Below are 24305 nucleotides of genomic sequence, written 5' to 3' on the forward strand. Positions count from 1 at the left end.
CTCGATTACAGTATCAGGCTCGCCACTCTATGAACTTTCAGCTGATCTTCCCCTTTCTCATACTGTTGTCAAGTTGGCTCTGACTCCTGGGCATGATCTGTGCAAGGGACGTCAGAAAGGACTGCTGCAGAGTAATAGAAACCTTTCCTGAACAAAAATACCCAACCGTGAAAACTCTGATTGTTTGGCGTATCCTCCTTTGAGGTCTATGTACTTCGGAAGCTGACATGTTTATCTCGCTAACCTTTTTGTGAAGACCGCTGCCCTCTCCCAATGACAGCAAAACCCATGGCGGTTTGGGTGTGATGGGAAAAAATGACTCTTTATTACCAACACACCTTTCAGGTTTCTTTAAACATCTTCCCGAGTTTCTGCAATTGTCTTGTATCCTTCAAGAAAATCTATCACGATAACACGAACCTAAGGACAGTCACCAGAACCTTCTGACCTGACTTCGTGCCTTGAATTTAACTGGCCCAACATCCATTCAGAAGTCACATTTTTGTCTGGTCCTTTAGTGAATTGAGTGAAGGCTTACAAAGATAAGATTTCCATTCAACAATTCATGCACACTTTGTGTCATTGCTTTCAATCCCCACAATGTAGCCATCATCTCCCTGTGTTTTCTGTTTCCATTCCTCCTTTCCTAACCTTGTCCTGCACATTGCTCAAATGGCTGATTACTCTAGTATTATTGTGCCCCTGACAGACCTATCTATCTGGGGGCTGAAAACAGAGCCACGGAGTGAGTTCAGTGATTGAGAAGCATACTGTTAGAGGTTCCACAGTCTCTATGCAACCAATAAGCCTGGTCTTTTTTTGTGATTTTGAGTTTTGCCCCATATTTTTCCTCTACTCTATCCAGGACCTTCTAATATAAATCCTTTCAGAATTCTTGCTAGTGGTAGCTGGGCACCATCTAGTGGTTCTGGTCTCGGGGTTGTGGACACTGGTGTTTGTGTGGTTGTCCATTAGTCCATTGGACTAACTATTCCCATGTGTCTTAGACTTTCTCCACTCTTCTTTCCTCCAGACATGGAGAGACCAATAGTTGCACTGTTGATGCTAATGTTTGAGCCTTTAAGATCCCAGTTGCTACTCATCAAAGTAGGGCACTGTCTTTATGGATTGTGTTATGCCAGTTTATCTTAGTGTCCCCTAGCTCACAGCTATGGTCCTTAACTCACAGGTCCAGTGACTCATTCTTTCAAGGTGCTTGTTTGGTTGTGTTTAAGAAATTTTCATAACTTTTCCCCACACGCTGCTATATTTGCAGCAAAAGTATATAACCATGTACAAGTAGGCTCTGATAATTCTATATATTATATTCCATACCCATTCAGCCTGTGTAAGTATCCATCAATCTCCTCATACATCTCTATTACTGCAGGATTGGCTATGTAAAAATATCTACTTCTGTTGCCTTTAAGTCTTGCATTCCTGGTTATAATTCATTCCATAAAGTCATCTTCATTCACTTTGATCTTATTTAAAGACTGATGGAAAGATCAGATTTTTCAGTGAGCTGACTTTGAACAGTGTTTTTTGTATCTGTCCAGCTTAAAACCTCTGAAGGCATGGTCTTTGCTTAAACCTGACAATGTTGAACCATATGAGGCAAGAACTTCAGCAACTGTCACCAGGTTGGCAAGGCTACAGTGTTCAGGTATTCAGGGTCCTCATTATTTCAGGTTGATGATCTTCCCTCTCTCGGCCCATCTTTGAGGACTTCCTGACCTTCCTTAAAATGCTTGACTCATCTAGAAACTGCATCTGTTTTATTTTGCTGATGTTTTGCTTTTAGCAAAGGGCAGCATTCTCTTAAATTTGTTGCAGTTTCAATGATTTGGAAAGATAGTCTCTTGAGTTATGTCTTAAATAAATTGATAATATCCTGACCTGAAAATGGTTCTTTTCTGTGACACAAAAAAGACAAGGCTTTCTATTCCCATAAAGAGTCACACTCTCAGAAACTCACAGGAGTAGGTCTACCCTGTCCTGTAGGGTGACCGTGAGTCAGAATTGATGGCAGTGAGTTTGGGGTTTTGTTTAGAAAAAAACTAAGCTAAATGTATTACTGAGAGAACTCATCTCCAGTCAACTACTGATCCCAGGGATGTGTTTATACATGTTTAGTTTGGAGTAAACCTCATGAATGTATGAACTGAAACTCCAGTAGAAATACTTTTTGATCCACCCATGTATAATAGAATGAAACCGTGTCCCTTTGTGCTCCATGCTCACGATTCTTGGTCTGTTGGTGTCCCTGGTGGCATGGCTCTTGTGTCCACCTATTCCATGGAGGATTTTCCTCATTGTCACTGAGCCTCTACCTACCAGCCAACAGGTTCTTTGCTCCTCGCTGATCTTTCCTCATGACATATCCAAAACGAGTGAAGTCTGGTCATTCTCACTTTTAAGGAATATTGTGGTTTATGTTTCTTCTTACACTAATTTGTTCTTTATTTCTCATTTTTTGCACTACATTTAATATTCTTGGCCAACAGCACAGTTCAAATGCATACTCCTTATCAATTCTACTAGCAAATCCTGGAAGATTTATCTTTGAAACCAAGTATCTCTAACTATCTGAACTCTTAAGAGTCAATCTCAGAAACAAAGTAGATATAGAAACAAGGGCTCCTTGTGCACGAGGATTGCACCCTTCTCAGAATACTATCAATATTGCGAAATTCCAAGCCACTCTCATCCCTGCCTGTACTTTGACCAGATCCGTTCATCTGACCACCTCAGCCTGTTTATAGTCTAATTCCCACACAAGAATTTATAAAATTGTCAGGTTATGTCACAATGACTTCAATGACTGTCCATCTTATATAGAGGAAAACCCAGTGGGATTACTAGGGTTGATGTCACCCAATGTGCTAACTCCTGGTGTCATCTGTGGGACCGCCTCTGTACCAGACTACGTATGGGCCTTCTCCTGCACCAGATGCTACAGAATCCTAAGTAATGTTTATTAACTAATTAGTATCAATTTTAATCATAAAAATAAGTTCTAACAGACCTAAATATAATATTTCTTAAATTAAACAAATACAACAAAATTATTTTATAAAATCATTATAAATTACAACATTTTTAGAATCTGTGAAGGATTTGTTTTCTTTAAAAAAATTTTCATCTTTTCCTTGGATTAGAATCCTCAGTGACATGGTTGTTTATGCGTTAGACTGCTAACCACAACGTCATTGGTTCAAACCCCCCAGATATGCTAAGGGAGAAAGATGAAACTATCCGCTCCTACAAATATGTATACCACAATGTTGTCTTTACAAACCTGCAAAAAGCTGAAAGAAAACCCCGACTGAAAACAGCAGCGGCAGCCACACAAGCCTGTAGTGTGTGCAAATAGAGCCCTGGATTCACCGTTCCACTGTCGTGGCGTAATGATGACCGCTCCAGAGGCAGCAGGTGCCCTCAAACACACTCCTGCCGCTGAGTCCATTCTGAACCAGGGCAACCCTACAGCATGGACTAAAGCTGCCCCTGTGCGTTTCCCAGACTCTAACTCCTTATGGGAGTAGAAAGCTTTATCTTTCTCCTATGGAGTGGCTGGGGGTTTTGAACAGCTGACCTTCTGGTATGCAGCTCAACTTGTAACCCATTATGACACCAAGTGCATTTGCAGATTTTAAAAGAAAATTCGTGTAGAGTTTGTGGTCTTTAAAATATATTGATGCATGTTTTTGCTGTTCCAACCATAGAATTAAGAATATATATTTAAATATATATATATATCTGCTGAAATAGTGAGCGAACACTTCAGGGACAGCCATTTTAGGGTCACACCCCTTTTGAGAGTGCCATTCAGTGCAGTCAGCACCCTCCACACCTCCCTAGTGACGCCCCTGGCAGGATCCAATTCTCCATTATACAAAGACCTACAAGATTTGGCTTCCTGTGTCTTCTCTGAACTCATCTCTTACCACTGCCTTCATATCCACTGCAAGCAATCCCACTGGCCTCCTTAAGAAACTGCTCTTTCCTTAGGGCTTTTGTACTTGCAGATGCTTCTAGTTGGAGGTCCTCCCAGATGGCCTCATGGTTTACACCTTCGTGTCCTTTAGCTCTCTCCTGCTACAGAAGCACATGCAAATAAAAAATCACAGACCTGAACACAACATGAAAACATATGCCTCTTATTTGTTTTTATTCCCCCTATCTGGCTTTTGATTTACTTATTTCACAACATTCACCTTTATCTGACATAGATATTTATGTATTTCTTTTCTGTCCCTTCCTACTAGGATGTAAATTCCTTGGCATTTTAATTGTTTGGTTAACATAACAGCTTTATACACAGTGTTGGAGCAATAGCTATCACATATTTAAGGTTTCAAAATATTTGTTTAAGAAAAAATAAAATTAAAATCTGAATGAAACATTACAATGACCATTTTTAAAATAAAAAACTGGCTTTTAATTTCTCTTATCAGAATAAAATGTTAATATTTTCATATGCCTTTGATATGTGAAATTATAAGCTGAAAAAATAACATATCTAACAACTCACAGAAATAGAAAGCACGTTGCATCTATATAATGATTTTCTTTGGCTAGTTCATGGAAGAGATCTTAGGAAATAACAATTTAAACAGCACAGAATTCACTGGTTTAAAAAAATATGATAATTACCAGTAAATGTTCAGTGATGGCAACTCAGATTGTTAAAAAATCCCCTCTCATTCTTTTTAGAGGCAAATACTCTACTCAGTGAGAAAATGCCATACGCTAAACCAGCAGTTCTCAACCTGTGGGTTGCGACCCCTTTGGGGGTCAAAAGATTCTTTCACAGGGTTGCCCAATTCAAACCAGTAGAAAAATTATAGTTACTAAGTAGTAACAGAAATAATTTTATGTTTGAGGGTCACCATAACACGAGGAACAGTATTAAAGGGCCGCGGCATTAGGAAGGTTGAGAACCACTGCCCTAAACAAAAGATTCAGAAGAAGGATGGATGAACAGAAAAATTAGTTGGTATACAGCCATATCACATAAATCCCCTGCAAGGGATTTTAAAACCCCCTTAAATGAGATACAAAACCAAATTGAGAGGAAATACAATCTGGAAGCAAATATTCCTCCACTCTTCATGCTTTCCCGCTTGCTCCCTTTCTTTGAACCTGTCTCAAAAAGGAGTTGATGATGGCAACACTTTCTGATTATGCTCAGCACATTTAAGTTTCATCTTCTGATATTCCTACTTGGAAGTTAAAATTTTAGTTCTCAAATTTCTTTTCCCTTCAAAGCATTTTCCAGTTGAGATGGCAGGGGTAAAAAAAGCTTAATTCAATTCGGTTGGTGACTCAGTTGGTGAGAATGACGCAATTCAATAAATTATAGCTCTCTACCCTTTTATCTCACCCCATTGCTAGTTTTGACATTTCTTTTTAAAGCCTGTCTGTTATCGAAGAATTCTGAATGGGAAATAGAACTCTAAGTTCTGAGAAAAAAAATCCAACACAGTCAGTAAGCCAGCATTAAAAAAGGCTCTTCTTAGGGTAGCAACATGGTAGCCTAGATTTAAACATAGGGCAATCGATTGACAGCATATAAGCAAAAATAGAAGGGTGAAAATGTGTGTGTGCATCACGGAAGCAATTTACATTTGAAAAGGAGTGATGGCACACATTAGTGCAGGATAAAAACACACAAAGGAGTCCTGGTGTGAGATGGTTAAGCAATCAGCTGCTAACCCAACAGTTGCTGGTTCCATGCCACCCAGCAACTTTGATGTACAGGTCTGGCAATTTGCTTGTGAACAGACTGTAGCCAAGGAAATCTTCTAGGAGAGTTCTACTCTGTCAGGTGGTGTTGCTCTGAGTTTCAAGGGACCTGGGGGCATTCAACATTAACAACCCCACAGTTATGTTGTTTGCAATATTGACAACCCATAGAAAAATCTGGATTCAGTAACTGGCTCTATCACTTAAATTATATGACTTCAAGTAAGTTAACTAAGTTTCCTTTAGCTTAGTTTTCCTCTTAGATTGGGAACAATAATGCTTTTCTTAAAGCGTTTATGAGTGACAAGTGATATAATGTAGGTAAAGTGGTGACTGCAATAAATAGTCACAAAATTCCGTTTTATGGTGCTCCATCATTATCTTCCAGTTACCACGTGGACTTTCCCCTCCTCAACACAAATAAGCGTCGCCCTAGAGAGACACTTCAGTCCTGGTGTGGGTGGTGAGTAAAAGTGGTTAAGTAATAATAGTACTTGATCACTTTGTACTCCAAGATGAGTGAGACACTTCTATTTCCAACAATTTCTAAGATTCTGGTGGTGGGGCGGGGGTGGCAGACAAGGAAGCAAAAATTAGCATAAAGAAGATTGAGCAGAACCATCTTCCAGATGCTGGTATTTTCTGTATGTGCATGTACACACACACACTCGTAGATGAAAAAGTTGAAGATCAAAGCATAATAAATAAAAGGAATTTTATAGTAAAACTTGCTTCCTGTAAAATGGTGTGATCAGCTCTGAAACTTTCAGGCAGCCCAACAAAGCAGCTACAAACTGAATTTAGAAACTGGAAGGTGCCCCTCCCACGGAGATGGTATGCCGAAAAAAAGCAACGAAGCATGCTACCTGAAGAAGAAAGGACTTTTTCTCTTGTGATTTTCATCAAAATCATTTCAGCATAATGTCAAGGAAAAATAAAGAATATAAGCTTTCAGTTAAAGAATTAGTTCTAATTTTTCCATCAAAGATCATGGGAGGTTTCTGTAAGTTGTAGAAAGGAGGTTGAGGGTGCTAGTTATAGGCACTATTTTATTATACTCTGTAGTCAATAATAACTTGTAGAATTATGCATTTCTGTAGAATAGCTTACTGATCTTTTAAAAGTCTATTTAAGGACCGCATATGCTAAGGTTCAAAGTCTTTGTGGATTTCTCTTTTCTAATCCAATTAGTTAGAGCTACTTACCCAATGTACTCAGCCAGGTTCTCAAAGGGTAGTTTCCCTTTCTGATTTGCTGGAACCTCTGCTGCTGCTCAGCAGATGTTCATATTCAAGGATACACAATGTACCAAAATCTACAACTTCATCCTTATCGCCCCAAAGTTTCCACCACAAAGCCTGGGTTCCCACCATCCCAGGATGGCTTTGGTTCGCAAAACACATGGCTGTTTCAATTTCCAAGTTTTTGTGAAACCCATTTTTCCTCTCTGAAGTATTGTCTCCCTTTCTCTCTGCCTGTCTTTCAAGATCTATTTTAGATTCTGTTTCATTCATTCATTCATTCAGTGGATGGATACAGACTGAAGCACACAGAAGGGAAGAGACAGATCAGAGCAAATCCCCGTCCTTGTGTATTTTATGCTTCACTATTAAAAAAACATACATTTCACAATGAATTAACCCACTAGTTATTTAATTAGAATTGTGATAAGAGGTAAATATCTGAGGAACAGAAAAGTGAGATAACACGCAATGGGAGAAATGGACCAGTTTGGGGAGTCAAGGGGATTTTCTTGAGGAAGTTCCTTTGAGCTAGCTGCAAAGAATGAAGAGGCAAAGGCACTGAATTACACCTGGAGAAGTTATTAAATTAGAGACCGTTTTGTTGTGCATATATTTGAAACAATTAAAAATAATAATCACATGAATACTAATGGGTACAAGCAAGAAGAAAATGTTCTAGAATTGATTGTGGTGATAACTGTGTGACTCTTCTTGATGTGATCGAATTATTGAATTGTAAGGCATGTGAGTGAAGTGACAATAAAATTGTTTGAACAAGGAATGAATAGGAGGCTAAAAGAGGTTTTCAAGTAAAATTTATTGACAGGGACACATGTCAGCCAACTGATCTGAAGGAGTTCTGAGTAATGATATCAAAATTGGTCTTACAACTCTGAATACTACAGCTTAGTCAGTAGAGGAAGGAGATATGAAGAAATTTGAATGCTAATCCTGGAAAGGAGTATAGCTTTTCCTTATAAAACTGGCGAATAGTTGAGGGAATGGCTCCCTTCCTTAGGAAGTCCCTTCCCCCAAGAAAATTTTTCAGGAACAAATCTTGGGGAAGGTGCTGTAAGCAAGGGTGACTGGGACCCTTCCCCCTGGTTTGTATTTGCTGAACTTCCAAACCTGCAGGGATTGTGGGGGACAGTTCTGCTAAGTGAGGCTGCCAGTGAGAGACAAAGCTGGCTCTAGGCTAGGGGAAGAGGGCTGTTAAAAGCAACATAAAATTTTATGATGAAATCTGCTCACTGATCAAAGAAATCACACCACACCCTCACTACAGGTAGACTATCAGAGAGAATCAGACAACAGGAATGCACTAGAGTGAAGTCACAAGTTCTCCTCCTAACACCAAGAAGCATCTAGTCACAGAGTAATCCCTGGTTCTGTGAAAATACAGTCAGAAGAAAGGGGTGGGTGGAAATTCAGAGAGACTGGGACAGATCTAGTAAACCTATTCTGCAGAAATCCTGGAGTCACAGACAGATCTCTAGCTGGAATTATGGAAGGGGGTGGTGTAGATTTAAATTGAATTTGAAGATTAAAGATAAAAAAGTGCCAGATTTTTTAAAATACAAGTAAAACTTTATTAATTGTCAAAAATGACCACAAAGTGGTGACAAATTACCAGTATGCCATCCCATGGCCTATTTGAGGAAAGAAATAGAATTCAACAAAGGGAAGTTGAATGCAGTTCAAGGAAAAAAATAAAGCTCTCTCATGTTTACATACCATATAGTTTAGACTTCTTAAAAATGAGTTACGACCACAAGGAGACAAAAAAGAAAACAATGATAGCATTAATGTAGACATAGATAAGTGACACAGAACAGATTATCTAGACACAGATGCAAACTTATATGGAACTTAACATGTGGCAAATGAGGAATTTTATTCTAGTGTGGGGAAAATATTTTTTATAAATAAATAGTACTGATGTCATTGGATTTACTCTGGAGAAATACTTGTAAATCTATATCTCCTAGTTTACATTCTGGGTGGAGAAAAGATCTAACTGTAAAGCACAAAAGCTAAAGTGATAAAAATACAATTTAGAATATTTATATAGCTTGAAAGTGGGAAATAATTTCCTTAGCAAGTAAAGAAATACAGAATCTAAAAAAAAATAGGAAACAGCCATATTTAATTAAATAAAAATCTTGAGAAATTATTATACAAGTTGGATAGTCTGGGAAATATTTATAAAATCATATGGCAAATATTAATGTCTTTCATCTACAAGCAAACAAACCACACACACACAGACACATTTATCTTTTAAAGGAAAACTAATTCATCACCAAAGGAAGGGCAAAAGATTAACAAGGAAATGATGGAGGGAAAAAATCCAATATGTAAGAAAAACATACAAAAATAGGACCACTAGAGTTTTACTCGAGGGAAATGTGAATCTAAACAAGAATGATGCATATGTTTTCACTGGGCACTTTTGCAAAAATATTAAGGTAATACAATTTTTTAAACATCTGGCCCTGGTGGCGTTGTGGGGGTAAGCAATGGAATGATAACTGATAACTGCAAGGCCCAAATCTACCATGAGCTTAGGGTGTCTGGTCCCATAGAGATTTTTAAAGCCTCAGAAACTTTATATAAGTTTGCTACAGATCAGAATAAACGTGACGGGTATGGGTTCATTTGTTTTTGGCAGCCCTGATGAGTATAGAGGAAAATGGGGATTTTTATGCATTATTGCTAACCATAAGAATCACTACAAACTTTTAGAAAGTAATATGGCAGCATGTGTTAAAATGTCTGTTGAGCTAGGGATTCCACTTTGGGGAATTCTTGAATAAACCAAAATGCTTAAGGAAGAGCTCCAATTCCATGTTGCGTGAGGGAATTAGAGGCGTGCCTTGCTCCAGGGGACAGGCCTTTTCTGATATGTAGCTACAGAGATAGGGCACTTTTGTTCATTCTTGTGCTTCCTAAAAAATCATACGTGTCTCTAAGAAACCATTACATAAAGCTTTCAGTCTAAAATTTACAGTGTTTGGTCTTGTTTTGTTTTTTTGAGAGGTCATGATAGAACTAGCATTTTTCTCCATTGAAACTATGTGAACATACTTCTGCTCAGAGGAATATGGTTCCCATGTCAATAGTTCCATCTGGTCAGAATAAAAGTGCATGTGATCACGTAACCACAGGGAACTTGAGCACCACACCTAGTTAATTCTATCTCTAATAAAGAGAGTGAGAGAAAGAGGGGGGAGGGATGGAAGTTGAAGAGAGAGAAAGAGAACATTCTGGTTTTAAAGATAGGAGATAAAAGCTGTTAAAACTTTCATATGAATTGGGAAATTTAATTCACATCTCCACTTGCTTTTTAAAAAGGAATGCCACTTATAAATCTGTATGTGTGGAGGGGGGCTGCCACACTAGGGAGCCCCAGGTCAGAGGCAGCACGGTACAGAGCAGTGGTTCTCAACCTTCCTAAGGCCGTGACCCTTTAGTACAGTTCCTCATGTTGTGGTGACCCCCAACCGTAACATTATTTTTGTTGCTACTTCATAACTGTAATTTTGCTACTGTTATGAAACAGGCAACCCCTGTGAAAGGGTCATTTGACCCTCAAAGGGGTCACAACCCACAGGTTGAGAACCACTGGTATAAAGGAAAGAAAATGCTCCAAGCCATAATTCCTCCTAACTATGAACAAGACTCCACTTGTTTCACTCTGCAATGCTCATCTCTTATCCTCTGCCTTGGCTGTTCTCCTAGCAAGAGACTAGAAAGAAGAACAGCAGCATACAAGTTAGGTACAGGAATTTCAGGCTCAGCTAGTCCATGACAGCCTGCAGAGAGCTCCAGAGGATATGTAAGAAACACCAAATCAAGACAATAATGGCCTTTTAAAAGGGCCGCCTCTTTCTTGTCTATTCTCTGTCCTGCACTGCCCCTGACTGGTGATCTTCTGTACCGTGCTGTACACCACAAACTCCTCGTTTATAGAACCATGTGGAGGAAGCGATAAGCCTGAAGAGGTCTTCTAGTCCTCAGATTCTGTGATCCACTCAAGGTTGATTCTCTTATCCAAGCAGGGACGGAAAAACGCTAAGACTCCCTGAACTCCAAGAGTTTACTATCCAGTTGGAAAATAAAAGAGATGCACATTCATTCTGCACACACTAACTGAACAACTAGAAATGGTATGTGGGTGTTTGTGCCACAGCACTTGGTGCTAGATATGGACACAGTGGCATTTAGAGACCTTGCTTTGTGGATTTTATAGGTAAAATAAGTAGGTTAATAACATTGGTTCATAATAAAGTGTTATGATAGGGGAGAATGTCTCACATCGACTTGGGGAAAATAATAATTTAGGGAAAAAACCCTCTCCCCCTTTTTTTCAAAACAGATTCCTGAATCTTACCTAGACATTAGAAATATAAATCTTCACAAGTGGCCATTAATATTTAAATGTTTGTGTATCTTATTGTTGTTGTGGAGAATATTCAAAGCAGACGATACTCCAAATCAACGATCTCTACAGGGACAATTCAGTGACACTGATTACATTCTCTGAGTGGTCTAACCATCCTCACCCTCTTCTCCCAAGTGATTCCACCCCCATTAACAAAAACTCCCTGTCCCCTAAAGTTCTGATCTAATCTTTCAACTTGCTGTAGTCAATTTAATCCTGTGTAGATAATTCGTAAGAGAGCAATGCTCAAGCAGATTTCCTTTTTTCACTGGGTAAATTACACTATTGTTTGGCTTGAAAAAGACTTGTGGGGATACTTTTGGTTTAACATGTCAAGATTATCTCAGGGCTATAGTTTCAGGGTTCATCCAGCATCAATGCCTATAAAATGTCTGCCGTCTAAAAACTTTGAGCTTTTTTGTTTGTTTGTTTGTTTGTTTGTTTCAGCATTTTCCACATTTGACCAGAATTCCTTTATCAAATCTCAGGTCACAGAGCTCAGTAATGGTAGCCAGGCACCATGCATTCTTCTGGTCTTATTTCCATTAAACAAGTTTGGAAACAAGACGACCAACAAGAGTAGGGTGCTATGAAAATGTCTACCTATATGAAGCATTATCATCTAAAATAAAGTACAAGTTGAGAAGGCAAACATCACAGTTTTTAAGGGTATGGGCTCTGGAGTCACACTACCGAGGTACACATCTCAGTTCATTTGCCCAGGGAAATAATAATAGTGCTTTCTGATTATTTTGAAGAATAAAGGACAGAATCTTCAAAATATTCACACAAATAGCATAGCACAACTTTAGAACCAGAAGACGAACCAGAACAATACATGATCTGTAAAGCTTCCCTATCCTCTCAGCTAATTTTTTCCTGAATATAATAAATAATTACAAGCACAGCAAAAATACTGTTAGGTTTCTTCTATAAACAGCAACATGGAGGGCGAGTTGAAAAGGGATGACCCAGAGCATGTTGCAATCAACAGGAAAGCCTTTCATGAAGGAAACAGCACTTGACTATTCATCCCAAACACCATTTATAAGGAGAGGGAAGGTGATGAGAAGGGGCCGAGAAAGATGGGGTAGGGCTTCTCATAGTTGATGTGAATGTGTATCATAATCATCATCTGTCAGTATGTATCTATGCATTTGAGGGCATATGAGTCCATTCTTAAAGAGTCTGCTTGTATATACTTGTGATACTATGGAGTAAATATGAATTATATTACATTTATATATGACATAACTGAATCACAGTGTTAGAGGAGCTAGTGAAATACACCACATACACCAGAAATGAACAAATCTGACTGGGCAGTACAGCCAGAATGTTCCTTAGAAGCAAGGCTGGTGAGCGTTTGCCTTGTTTTTCTGGCCATGACGCTATAAAGACATCATGTTTGGCGAAGTTGGGATTCAGTGAACAAGAAGGCCCTCAATGACATGGTTTGACACAGTTGCTCAGCAGTGGGCTCAGGACTGGGCAACACTACGTGTTGTTACACTTACAGTAGCGGTAAGTCTGAGCTGACTCTCTGGCACTTAGTAACATCTCTTTAAGAATGCTGAGGGAATTCTACCTTACAAATCTGACTAGACCAGAGGATGTACACTGGTGCAGAGAGGAACTGTAAACACACGGAATGCAGAACAAATGGTGAGAGTGGCAATACCGGGAGGGTGGAGGAAAGGTGGGGTAGAAAAGGGGAACCGATTATAAAGATCTACATATAATCTCCCTGGGGGTTGGACCACAGAAAAGTGGGTGAAGGGAGACGTCGGACAGTGTAAGATATGACAAAATAATAATTTATAAATTATCAAGGGTTCATGAGGGAGTGGGGAGCAGGAAGGGAGGGGGGAATGAGGAGCTGATACCAAGGGCTCAAGTAGAAAGCAAATGTTTTGAGAATGATGAGGGCAACAAATGCACAAATGTGCTTAACACAATGGATGGATGGATGGATTGTGATAAGAATTGAATGAGCCTCCAATAAAATGATTTAAAAAAAGAAAAGAATTCTGAAGGAAATGGCAATACACAGTAGTGCCACCAGATGGAAATGTAAGCCTTTGCAAATGGGTTTTCTCTTTCTTAGAAATACTTGAATAGACTCATGACAGACTTTAAAATATACCTATAAATCAGAATTAGTATACTTAAGGGTTCTCCAGAAAACACAGAAAGGAGAACAGACATGAATTTATTCTGAACTAACATCATTATTGAGATTCATAAACTAAAAAGAGAGTAGGCATTTTTTTTTAATCTCTCCATTTTCAGATCCATTGGAGATACAGGGTTCCTGTGAGGCCCTTTTACCACCAGAGTGCTAGTTCAGAACAATTTTAAAAATTGAGTAATTTTGCAGAGAATCCATTTCTAAATCAGTGGTTAAGCCATTATCACACCAAATACCCTCAGGCTCCGTCAAATATACCAAATTAATTCTTCTTAATATTATTTATCATAAATCTGCATATTCTATACATTCTTACACTAATAATATTTTAAAGGAAAAACTATATTACATTTTCAGCCAAGTGTAAACTTGTCGCAATAAAATAAAAATAACAAATAAAGAGGTCTTTAGTAACAAGGGGAAAAAATGTTAGTATGTTGCAGTTCAAGATTTAGATGGAAAGAAATATATATACATATATATCAGGAAAATAATATTAGGGTATTACTTAGAGAACTTGTGTGCATCCACCTATGTTTAAAGAGTCATGTTTAAACATGTTTTGTTTGGAATAAACCTGTGAATGTATAAGCTGGAGTACTAGTAGCACTATTTTATTACTTACTCTCATTTATATCACAAACTATTACTGCTGTAATTTCTACGTTAAACCAAAAACTACTAAACATGATTAAGTAATATGATTATTCCTTATTGGCTTCTTGAGGTGATGGGAAGGGGGAATGAAAAATAATTCCAAATTGTCTTGAAGTTCCACAATGATGCTACAATGTAAATATTTAAAATAGTAAAAAGGTTACACAGGCGATGATTCCGTTTAAATAGCACTTTTTAAATGACAAAATTAAAGGATGTTGCCAGGGCTCACAGAGGGGGGTGGAGATAGAAAGGAAGTTCGTGAGGTGATGAATGGGTAGCAGGATGGCCCTTTGTGACTATGGAAATGTTCTGCATCTTGGCTGCATCAGTGTCAAAATCCTGGTTGTGAGATTGCATTACAGTTTACAAGCTGTTACCATGGGAGACCTGGGTAAAGAGTACAAGGGAGTTCTCTATGTTATTTTTTACAACCGCGGGTGAAAAAGCAAGCTAGAACCACTGCTGTCCACTTACTTCTGACCCATGGTGACCCCATGAGTCCTTTTCTAGGCTGGGACATTTCAAAGCCAGATAGCCAGGCCTGTCTTACAGGGCACCTCTGGGTGGGTTTAAATGGCTAATCTTTTTGTTATTAGTCAAATACTTAACCCTTCTGGTGGTGTAGTGGTTATCATTGGGCTGCTAACCACAAGGTCAGCCGTTCAAAACCACCACGTGCTAAATGGGAGAAAAATTAGGCTTTTTAAGCCCATAAAGAGTTACAGTCTCAGAAACCCACAAGAGCAGTACTACCTTGTCCTATATGGTTATTATGACTCAGAATCAACTCAGTGCCAGTGAGGTTTGTTTTTTTTCTAACAATTACTTAAAAAATAGGGAAAAATTAATTGCTGTTTCACATTTACATATACTGATATTAAATATAAAAATAATGGATGCTATTTGCAACACTTTGAAAAGCAAATAATTTCTAAATACATTAGTAAAATAAAGGCACTGTATTTCTACATAATATGTTTTTGTAAAATCAACTGCAAGCTGATAGAGTGACAGAAAGGAGGGAAGTGGGAGAGTATCTCATTTATCTATCAAGGCTGTTTTGGAAGCAAAATAAAACTAAAATGTGACTAACTCTAATGGAGATCTACTAGGAATCAAATACCATAATATTTTTTAAAATGTAAATAAAGAAACTGCTCCCAAAAGACAGAAAGAGAGAAAGAAATTCAGTAATGTCGGGAGAATTTTGCTGTAGTTCTCAGATGAACAATGTTCAAAGAAAAGTTATAAGTGATGTTACAGTGTGGAAATTGCAATCAGTGAAGTGAAACAAAATGTGTCTGACTTGTTAAATGGAAAACAGATCTCAGTAAGCCTTCACCTAACTCACAATAAAAAGTAAAAAAAAAAAATGGGGGGAGGGGATTGGGATTTAGAAGATCTACTTAAGAAGATTAATTAGCAGGTCAATAAGCAAGCCTCTATAGTCTTCTCCATGGTGGTGTTTGTTTGTTTTTACATATACAGACTACAAATATTAGAAATACATTTTTAAATACAACGAAGAAACTACTTTCTTGACCTACCAAATTGTATAGCTCTTAGAAACTGAAATTTACAGCACAACAGAATGCATTGATGTATAGCTGTGTTTTAAAGAAATAAGGCCATTGTCGGTATACAGTTTCTTTTTCCTTCTTTATCCATATGTATATAGCAGGAAAAAGAAAATATGTCTATCATGGAATTTTTTTTAAATTATGAATTTCACATAGAAAACGAAAAGGTACAATCTAACCCAGCGAAACATAAATGAGTCTTTGGTTCTTTAGGATATACAGAATTCCATCCCTTCAGCCAACCAATATTTTACTCATTTTATGAATATCAAAAAATACCTATACCAAAGAGATGCTTTTGATTATTTGGCATGCATCTTCTTTTCCTAAAACGCTAATGCTTATGTTGGAGTATTACTTAGCCCCCACTGATTACATCCCATAGTATACATTTATAATCAACAACTCCATAATCCCTTTGGGCACAAGGAGGAAGCGGAACCTCAAGCAGGTCAGTAAGATGCTCTCTTCCTGAAATTTTCATAATGGGGAGAGAAACTATGACATTTATGGAGTTTAACCATTTCATGGTTAGTGTACTCACCACCAGACTATTCATTGCTAGTGTTTTTCCTATGGCTCATCCTAAATCACCTGGTGCTGGCATGTTCAAGCCTAATTATATAGACACAAGTGCACCGGCATAGAATTGGAGGAGGGGGGTGTTCCTTTAAGTGAATGCTAGACATCCCCTCATGCTTAAGTTAGCCAGAATGGGTTTCTGAGTGCAAGCACAAAGGTTACTATTTAAAGATACAGTGAATAATACTAAGCCAATTGTAAATCGAAAGACATAGGAAGAGTAAAAGTAACAGCTCAAAATATGAAAACAAAAGGCTGTGATAATAAAAGGTTGCCAATACCACAGGGACATTTTTGAATAGCTCTATAATTAGAAATAACATAGCAAGTGAGAAGTACATGTCAAAGAAGTCCTTAAGCTCTTAAAAATTCTTCAGAACTACATGACTAGTTACTGAATTTATCATTACTTCTATTTTTAATCTGGCTAGGTAGAACCACATAAAATCATGTATATTTGGCAATTTTGACCAACAAACATCCATATTTCCCATGGACCAATTTAAAAAATATTATGTTGTTTCTATTATATAGATATTCATGAAATAAAATATAATTAAATAAATCAACCCTATTTTAGAACATTTCTTGAAACACATAAACTACACATAAAACACATACACATATAAAACATATATAGAATATATGAAGACACCACATGAGTTGAAGAGCAACTTGTAGGAATACCACACTTTAATTTCCTAATTCTAACTAGCATATTAATTGTACTTAATAACTTTCTTCGGTTCTTGTTTAATATGAGCATGCTTTGAAAAGTTCATTGGAAATTTCCATTATCTTTTTTTTTCATGGTTCTTTTTTTTAATCTTTTTATTGGGGCTCATAAGGCTCTTATCACAATCTGTACATACATCAATTGAGCAAAGCACCCTTATACATTCGTTGTACTCGTCATTCTCATAATTCACCTTCCACCTGGGTTCCTGGAATCAGCTCGGTTTCCCTTTTTTCCCCTGTCCCCCTCTCTCCCTTAATTCCATTTCCCATGACATTTTGAAGCCCCTTGTATTCCCTGAGATGAGTCCTTGAGCTTGTGCACAAGGTTCCACATGGGAAAGCTAGCTACAGGTCAGAAGTTCGAAACCGCCAGTCACTCTGAGAAAGATGAGGCTTTCTACTCCTGCAGAGTAATGAGTCTCAGAAATCCACAGAGGCAGCTCTTCCCTGGACTAGACCTCTAGGAGTCAAAACTGACTTGATGACGAGTAAGTTTAGTTTGGGGCTTTGATTTGTATACCCTAATAATTGATTATGATATAAACAACAAGAGTTCACAGGGTCTATGGACAGCATTATAAAATTTGGTTATAAAATAACTAAGATCACCATATATAATAATAATTTCACTAGCTCCAAATAACAAATTTCTGAAAAGATTGATGCATTCAGTAATATCTTATGTCAGTCAATCATATCAGGTCCTTTCAGGATTCAATGAAACTGAGACTGATCTGTTGGGAGGTAGACAGCAAATGGTGCCAAGACCATTTTATCCTAGTTTTATCCCCTTTTCTTTCAACAAAATCTGCTTTACTTTGGGGATCACTTTGGTCATGACCAAAAGTTCAATCCAACAAGCCTGCAAACATAAAATCAATACTCCCTAGGAAACAATGGTCATGCATCCTAAATAAATACATTATGTGTACTTTAAAAGTTCTCCACAATAGTCTCATAATTACTCCCCATATGAAAATTAATTTAGTCATAATAAGACCTGACTTGATAAACACATCGATATGGTGTTCTATGCAACAATTTTTATCAGTAACTCCTAAAAAGGTACCTTTGTTACTTTTAACAGAAAATAATTTCCTTTCCTTTTTCTTTTGTCTTTACTCAGCCTGAAAAAAATTATTTTGAATTTTAATGTCATGATCATAATTTTACCTCATTTAGCATTAAAATTGTAGCTCCCTCAGCATAATTTACTCTCCCTACCAATCCCAAATCCTCTCATTTAGGGATGGGGGAGATAAACTTGTTTATCAATAAAAACTCAAAGTTCATTTCAGTATTATTTTTCCTTATTTATATTCAGTCAGACCCCTATTTAGGTTTGCAAGTTAGGGAATCTGGAGGGATTAAAAAAACATATTTGTATATATTTGCACAGCCTATCTCAAGAAATGAAATCATCAACAATATCCTGTTAAACCCTCCATATACGTGGTTCTCATTCGCCCCACAACTTCCATTCCTTCCACCCTCCCTCCTTAGTCCCAACCCACTTCTCTTAAGTTTCTCTTTCACAAAAGAGCTGGACAACTGCTTAGAACTAGTTGCTAGAGCACAGCCAGGGGAGCAAATATGCCAAAAATAGAGCAACCTAAGTAACAATGTATATTTTAAAATTCTTATTTCCAAGATGGTCTCAAAGAAGTTATTATTCAATAACTGCATATCCAACAAGATTACTGACCTTTTTGAGGGAAAAGATAATAATAAAAATATTTTAACAGGTAAAAATTATAGATAGATAGATATGTTTCAGTTTGGTCTAGACTAGTATCATGATCTGAGATAACAAGTGAATTGTTTTTAAAAAGTGAAAATCCATAGATACCCATGTTTCTTTCTCTAGGAAGGTTAAACAAAATTTATACCCTATCACAGAATTCCTATTGTCAAGGGAAGCAGATGGTGGAAGAGAAACTCACAGTTCTTGATGTCACCTTGAAGCTGCAGAATCTGAGGAGCTGGCATAGTCAGGACAACAAGATCAAACTGCTCAGGGGAGCCTGTTTCCCTGGAGACTTCCCACTTTTCATTTCTTAGGTTGATCTGGGTTACACAGTGTTTGAAGTAGACTTCTGCACCTGCTCCCAAAGCAAAATCATGTTTACATTATCAGGCTTTTCCATATCAATCAGAGAAATGCATAATCACAAACTGGATAAATCAAGGTGAACAAAATAGTAGCTTATCTTCTATATCCCCCGGTATGCTTTCATTTAATTCCTTTGACATTTAGTGAAAATTCTTTCCCCACTGATACATTGTCCAACCACCAATACCTATAAAAAGCACTACTACTGCAATTAATAATACTAAGTTGCTATACTTTGCTAAGCGCCTACTATATTTCAAACACTATGCTGATCATATAACATATTATACCTACTAATTTCACCAACACTTGTCTGCTACTTTGTTGCACTGTGGTAGCTTGTGTGTTACTATGATGCTAAAAGCAACATCACCAGTATTTTAAATACCAGCAGGTAAATTTAAAATATACCTGCTGGTATTCGAATGTAAAAGTTACTGCCATCAAGTCAATGCTGACTGATAGCGACCCTATAGGATAGTGTATGGCCCTCTGAATTTCTGTGACTGTAACTGTTTGTGGGAGTAGAAAGCCCCATCTTTCTCCCAAGGAATGGCTCATGGTTTTGAACTATGCACCCTGACGATCACAGCCAGTGTTTAACATTAGATAACAGACTACAAAGAAAACCTGGATATACACTTTTGAGGGATTAGCCCCTGAAAACTCTATGAATAACAGAAAAACATGCTCAGATGTAGTGCCAGGAGAAGATCCCCTCAAGTTGGAAGGGACTCAAAATACTGAGGACCAAGGAAGAGCTGCTTCCTCAAAGTAGAATCAACCTTAGTGACAGGGACAGAGAAACGCTCCGGGCACCTTCATTTGCTCGTGGGGCACAACTCAATTTGAGAAGAAAGAGCTGCATACATCCACTAATAATAGTAATGTGAAATGTACAAAGTATAAATCTAGGAAAACTGGAAGTCCTCGAAAATGAGATGTCCTGCATAAATTTTGATGTCTTGGGCATTAGTGAGTTAAATAAACTGGTAGATGCCATTTTGCATCAATGGATGATTTATTATTCCAGGAATGACAAATTTAAGAGACATGGCATCTCATTCATCAACAAGAACATGACAAGATCTATCTTGACATACAATGCTGTCTGTGATAGAATATCTATATGTCTACAAGGAAGTCTAGCTAATACAACTTTATTTAAGTTCAAGAGTCAACCACTAAAGCCAATGATGAAGAAATTGAAAAGTCTATCAATTGCTCCAGTCTGAAATTGATCAAACAGGCAGTCAAGATGCCTCGATAATTATTGGCAATTGAAATGCAAACGGGAGCTCCCCAATTTCAAGCAAATTCAGAGGAGTAGAGGAAATTGTACATATAATTGCTGATCTTAGATAGAGCTTGGCTGAAAGCAGAGCATACCAGAAAGATGTTAATTTGTGTTTCACTGACTATTCAAAAGCATTCACTTGTGTGGATCATAACCAACTGTCAGGGGAAGCCAGCCCCTAACACATCATTATGGGTCCGGTAGGCACAATTGTACAGCGATAACAAGTAAAGATCATAGTAAAGTTATAGAGAGCATGAGATATAGAAGTGAAGTATTGAAATAAATAGAGTCAGACACGATTCATGGTAGCAAGCTCACCTCAGCCCCGCTTGATGGCCCACGTGGAGCGAGAGAGAGAGATTTTAATGCTAGCCCAGGCTTTTTATCTTCTCTGGGGACATGCAAGCCCCCTAATTACAGGTGAGGACATATGCCACAGGAAGGGGTTGTGCTAAAGGTAATATAGTAATGAGGGGGTGATCTAGGGAAATATAAACAATAGGAAGAGGAGGATTGAGGGTATACATGTGACAAGATGGGCAGATCCTAGATTTGGGATGGCAGCTTAACCTTGGATGTCACAGATCCAGTTTGGCCTGTTCCCTGGCTCAACTGATAGAGACCATTATCTATAGGACATGAACCCCACCTACAGGAACCAAGCTAATGGTCGCAGGCCCCCACCCCTAGGGTGTGGGGGGACAGCAGTCTGGCAGGGACTGCCTTCATAGACTGCCTTCAGATGCCTGTGAGCATCTGACCTCCCCCCACAACCAACTGTGTGTAACATTGAGAAGAATGGCAATTCCATAGCACTTCATTGTCCTCATGACTGAGTCAGCCATACAAACAGAAAAGGAGGACACTGCGTGGTTTAAAATCAGGAAAGGTGTGTGTCAAGGCTGTATCCTTTCACGATAGTTATTCAATGTGTACAGTGAGCAAATAATCAGAAAAGCTGGACTATATGAAAAACTAAGAGGTATTAGGATTGGAGGAAGGCTTATCAACAACCTATATTATGCAGATGACATAACCTTGTTTGCTGAAATTGAGAAAGACTTGAAACATGTGCAGCTGAAGATCAAGAGCTGCAGTCTTCAGTATGGATTATAACTCAATGTAAAGAAAACCAGAATATTTGCAAGTGAATCAATAAATACAACTATGATAAATGGGGGAAAGATCAATATGGTCAAGGAGTTCATTTTCTGCATCCACAGTCAATGCTTAGGAACCAGCAATGAGATCAAACAACACATTGCATTTAGGATAATTTGCTGTACAAGCCTTCTTTAAAGTATTGAAGAGTAAGGATCTCACTTTGTGTACCATGGTGTATCTGACCTAAGCCATGATTTTCAACCCCACCTCACAACACACATGTGAAAGGTGAATAAGGAAGATGGAGTACAAACTGATGTATTTGAATTATAGTGCTGGTGAAGAATATTGAAAGCACCATGGACTGCTAGAAGAACAAACAAATGCATCTTGGAAGCAGTGCAGCAATGATGCTCCTTAGAATGGAGGATGGTGAGACTACTCATGTGCTTTAGATATGTTATCAGGAGAGATATCAATTTCTGGAAAATGTTAGCATTCTTTGCTGCTTTCCTGAGCATTTTAGCTGATAGACACATTCCTCTTTAAGAGGCATACGAATTCTCATTAATTACCTTTACTAAAAATAATCAGAATTCATAAAATCACCATTGACAATAGTTGTCTTTTTATTCTTCACAGGGGTATTTTAATAATAATTTGACTGAAAACCTTGGCCTTCAATATTCAAAAACGGAACTCCCTGCCATTGATTCGAGTTTGACGAATGTTATTGTACAGGACAGAGGAGAACAGACCCCGTGGGGTTCTAAGACTATAACTCTTTGTGGGAGTAGAAAGCGTTGTGGTTGGCGGCCCGATGGGTAACACACTAGGCCAGTATCATGCAGTACTTTAGTAATGCTAGATAGTAGTGTTCAATACCATCTCACCTTTTAATCTGTAAACCCACAGGTGAGCAATTGTGTGTTTGTGTGTAGTACATAACATATACATCACGGCACTTGACACATATTAAGAACTTAATCAATATGGGTTTAAGAAAATGAAATTTGAGCCAGAAACTGAAACATAATATATACAACATATAGCATGTATGTATATATATATATATATCACACATGTCATATATAAATCATGTATGTGTGCATATATTATATATACTTGAATATAACCCTATCAAAATATCAGCCGAGGCACCTAATAATACCAGAAATACTGCATTAAAAATGTGCTGAACACTTGGCTTATACATGAATATATACAACATATATACTTACACATACATACACACATATATCTATACATATATACACTTCATCTTAAAGAACACACGAAGGGAGGGGCTATGCCTCATATTAACCATTGAGTATTTGCATGTAATTAGTAAGCAGAAAAGAAAATCTGAGGATACATAGAAATGAATAGGTTGGAGAATTTTAACACCTTTTACAAAGGCAAATGCATTTGCTCTATATTTATTAAATTTTGCCACTATCTTCATTCATTTCAAAGAGTAAAATAAACAGGGAAATGCTTGATCACATGCTCTTCTCCAGCTGTTCTCTGAAGAACAATGTTATGGAGGAGGGTTGTGATCACCCACCTGGGGCACATTTTGACACAACCTTCCTACACATCAAATTTAGAATGAAAGTAAGCACAAAGAGAAAGAGAATCATGAAAGTAAATATCACCACACAGATGTGACCAGATCAGTATCCTCCACAACTTAAACTGCCTTTCATAAGAAATCTATTAGGTAAGTCTGACAAACTAAATTGTACAAATTGACTTTTCAGATTGCTAACCATTGCTCTTTTTAAAGTAGATGAGAGAACAAAACCAAATGCAATAGTCTTCCCTGTTGGCAGTCCAAGTCACATAAAAATGTCACCTATTTACTGGAAACAGAATCCATTGTCATGAATGATTTAATGACAAGGAGCCTTATTAAGTAGAAAAAGAATTTGGCCCATCATTCTAAAATATCATAGGCAAGAATCATCATCTTCCATATTGCATAAAGGAACAAGATGGTGTCTTGAAGAAGAATGGACACATTTGTATTATATTGTTGGTGGAAAATATAGAATATACTATACACATTGCTATAAGGGTGAAGAATCTCTCTATTTTGGAGAAGTACAGCCAGAAGGCTCCTTGGAAATAAGGATGGCAGGACTTTGTCTCACTTATTCTGAACACATGATCAGAATGGACCAGTCCTTGGAGAAGAAGAATATGTTTGGCAAAGTAAAGGGCTGAGGAAAACAAAGATCTTCACTGAGATGACCTGGAAAGTGTCTACAACAATGAATTCAAACATGCCGATTTTTATAAGGATGGCGCAGGGCTGAAATAAGTGGAGTTGCTTTGAGTTGGAGCCAACTTGATTAAGGTGAGCAGATTTTAACATTGGTAAAGCGGGACACCATGGACCCAGGTGGGGTGGAGGTGGAGTTCTTGATTAAACATTTGGTCTATATGGAGCAACAAAAATTTTCATAGGACACAAAAATAGTATTGAAATATGTATTTTTTAATTTCAACATAAGTACAAGTTACAAATATAATAGATTTTAAAATTATGTATAGTATTATTTTATTCTTTGGCACATTTCTCATTTGAGTGAA

At 37.7% G+C, this 24305-nt stretch overlaps 1 protein-coding gene across 1 annotated transcript in view; it reads right to left on the minus strand.

Moving 5' to 3' along the window:
• RNLS (renalase, FAD dependent amine oxidase) overlaps positions 1-24305 on the minus strand; it is a 399075-nt gene that overhangs the window by 366458 nt on the left and 8312 nt on the right. Inside the window, exon 4 of the mRNA XM_075533739.1 lies at positions 19134-19292. Within this exon, the coding sequence (XP_075389854.1) occupies positions 19134-19292 (159 nt within the window). The remainder of the gene's footprint in view (positions 1-19133; positions 19293-24305) is intronic.

This window comes from Tenrec ecaudatus, chromosome 16, assembly GCF_050624435.1.
Source record: "Tenrec ecaudatus isolate mTenEca1 chromosome 16, mTenEca1.hap1, whole genome shotgun sequence".
Classification (NCBI taxonomy): domain Eukaryota; kingdom Metazoa; phylum Chordata; class Mammalia; order Afrosoricida; family Tenrecidae; genus Tenrec; species Tenrec ecaudatus.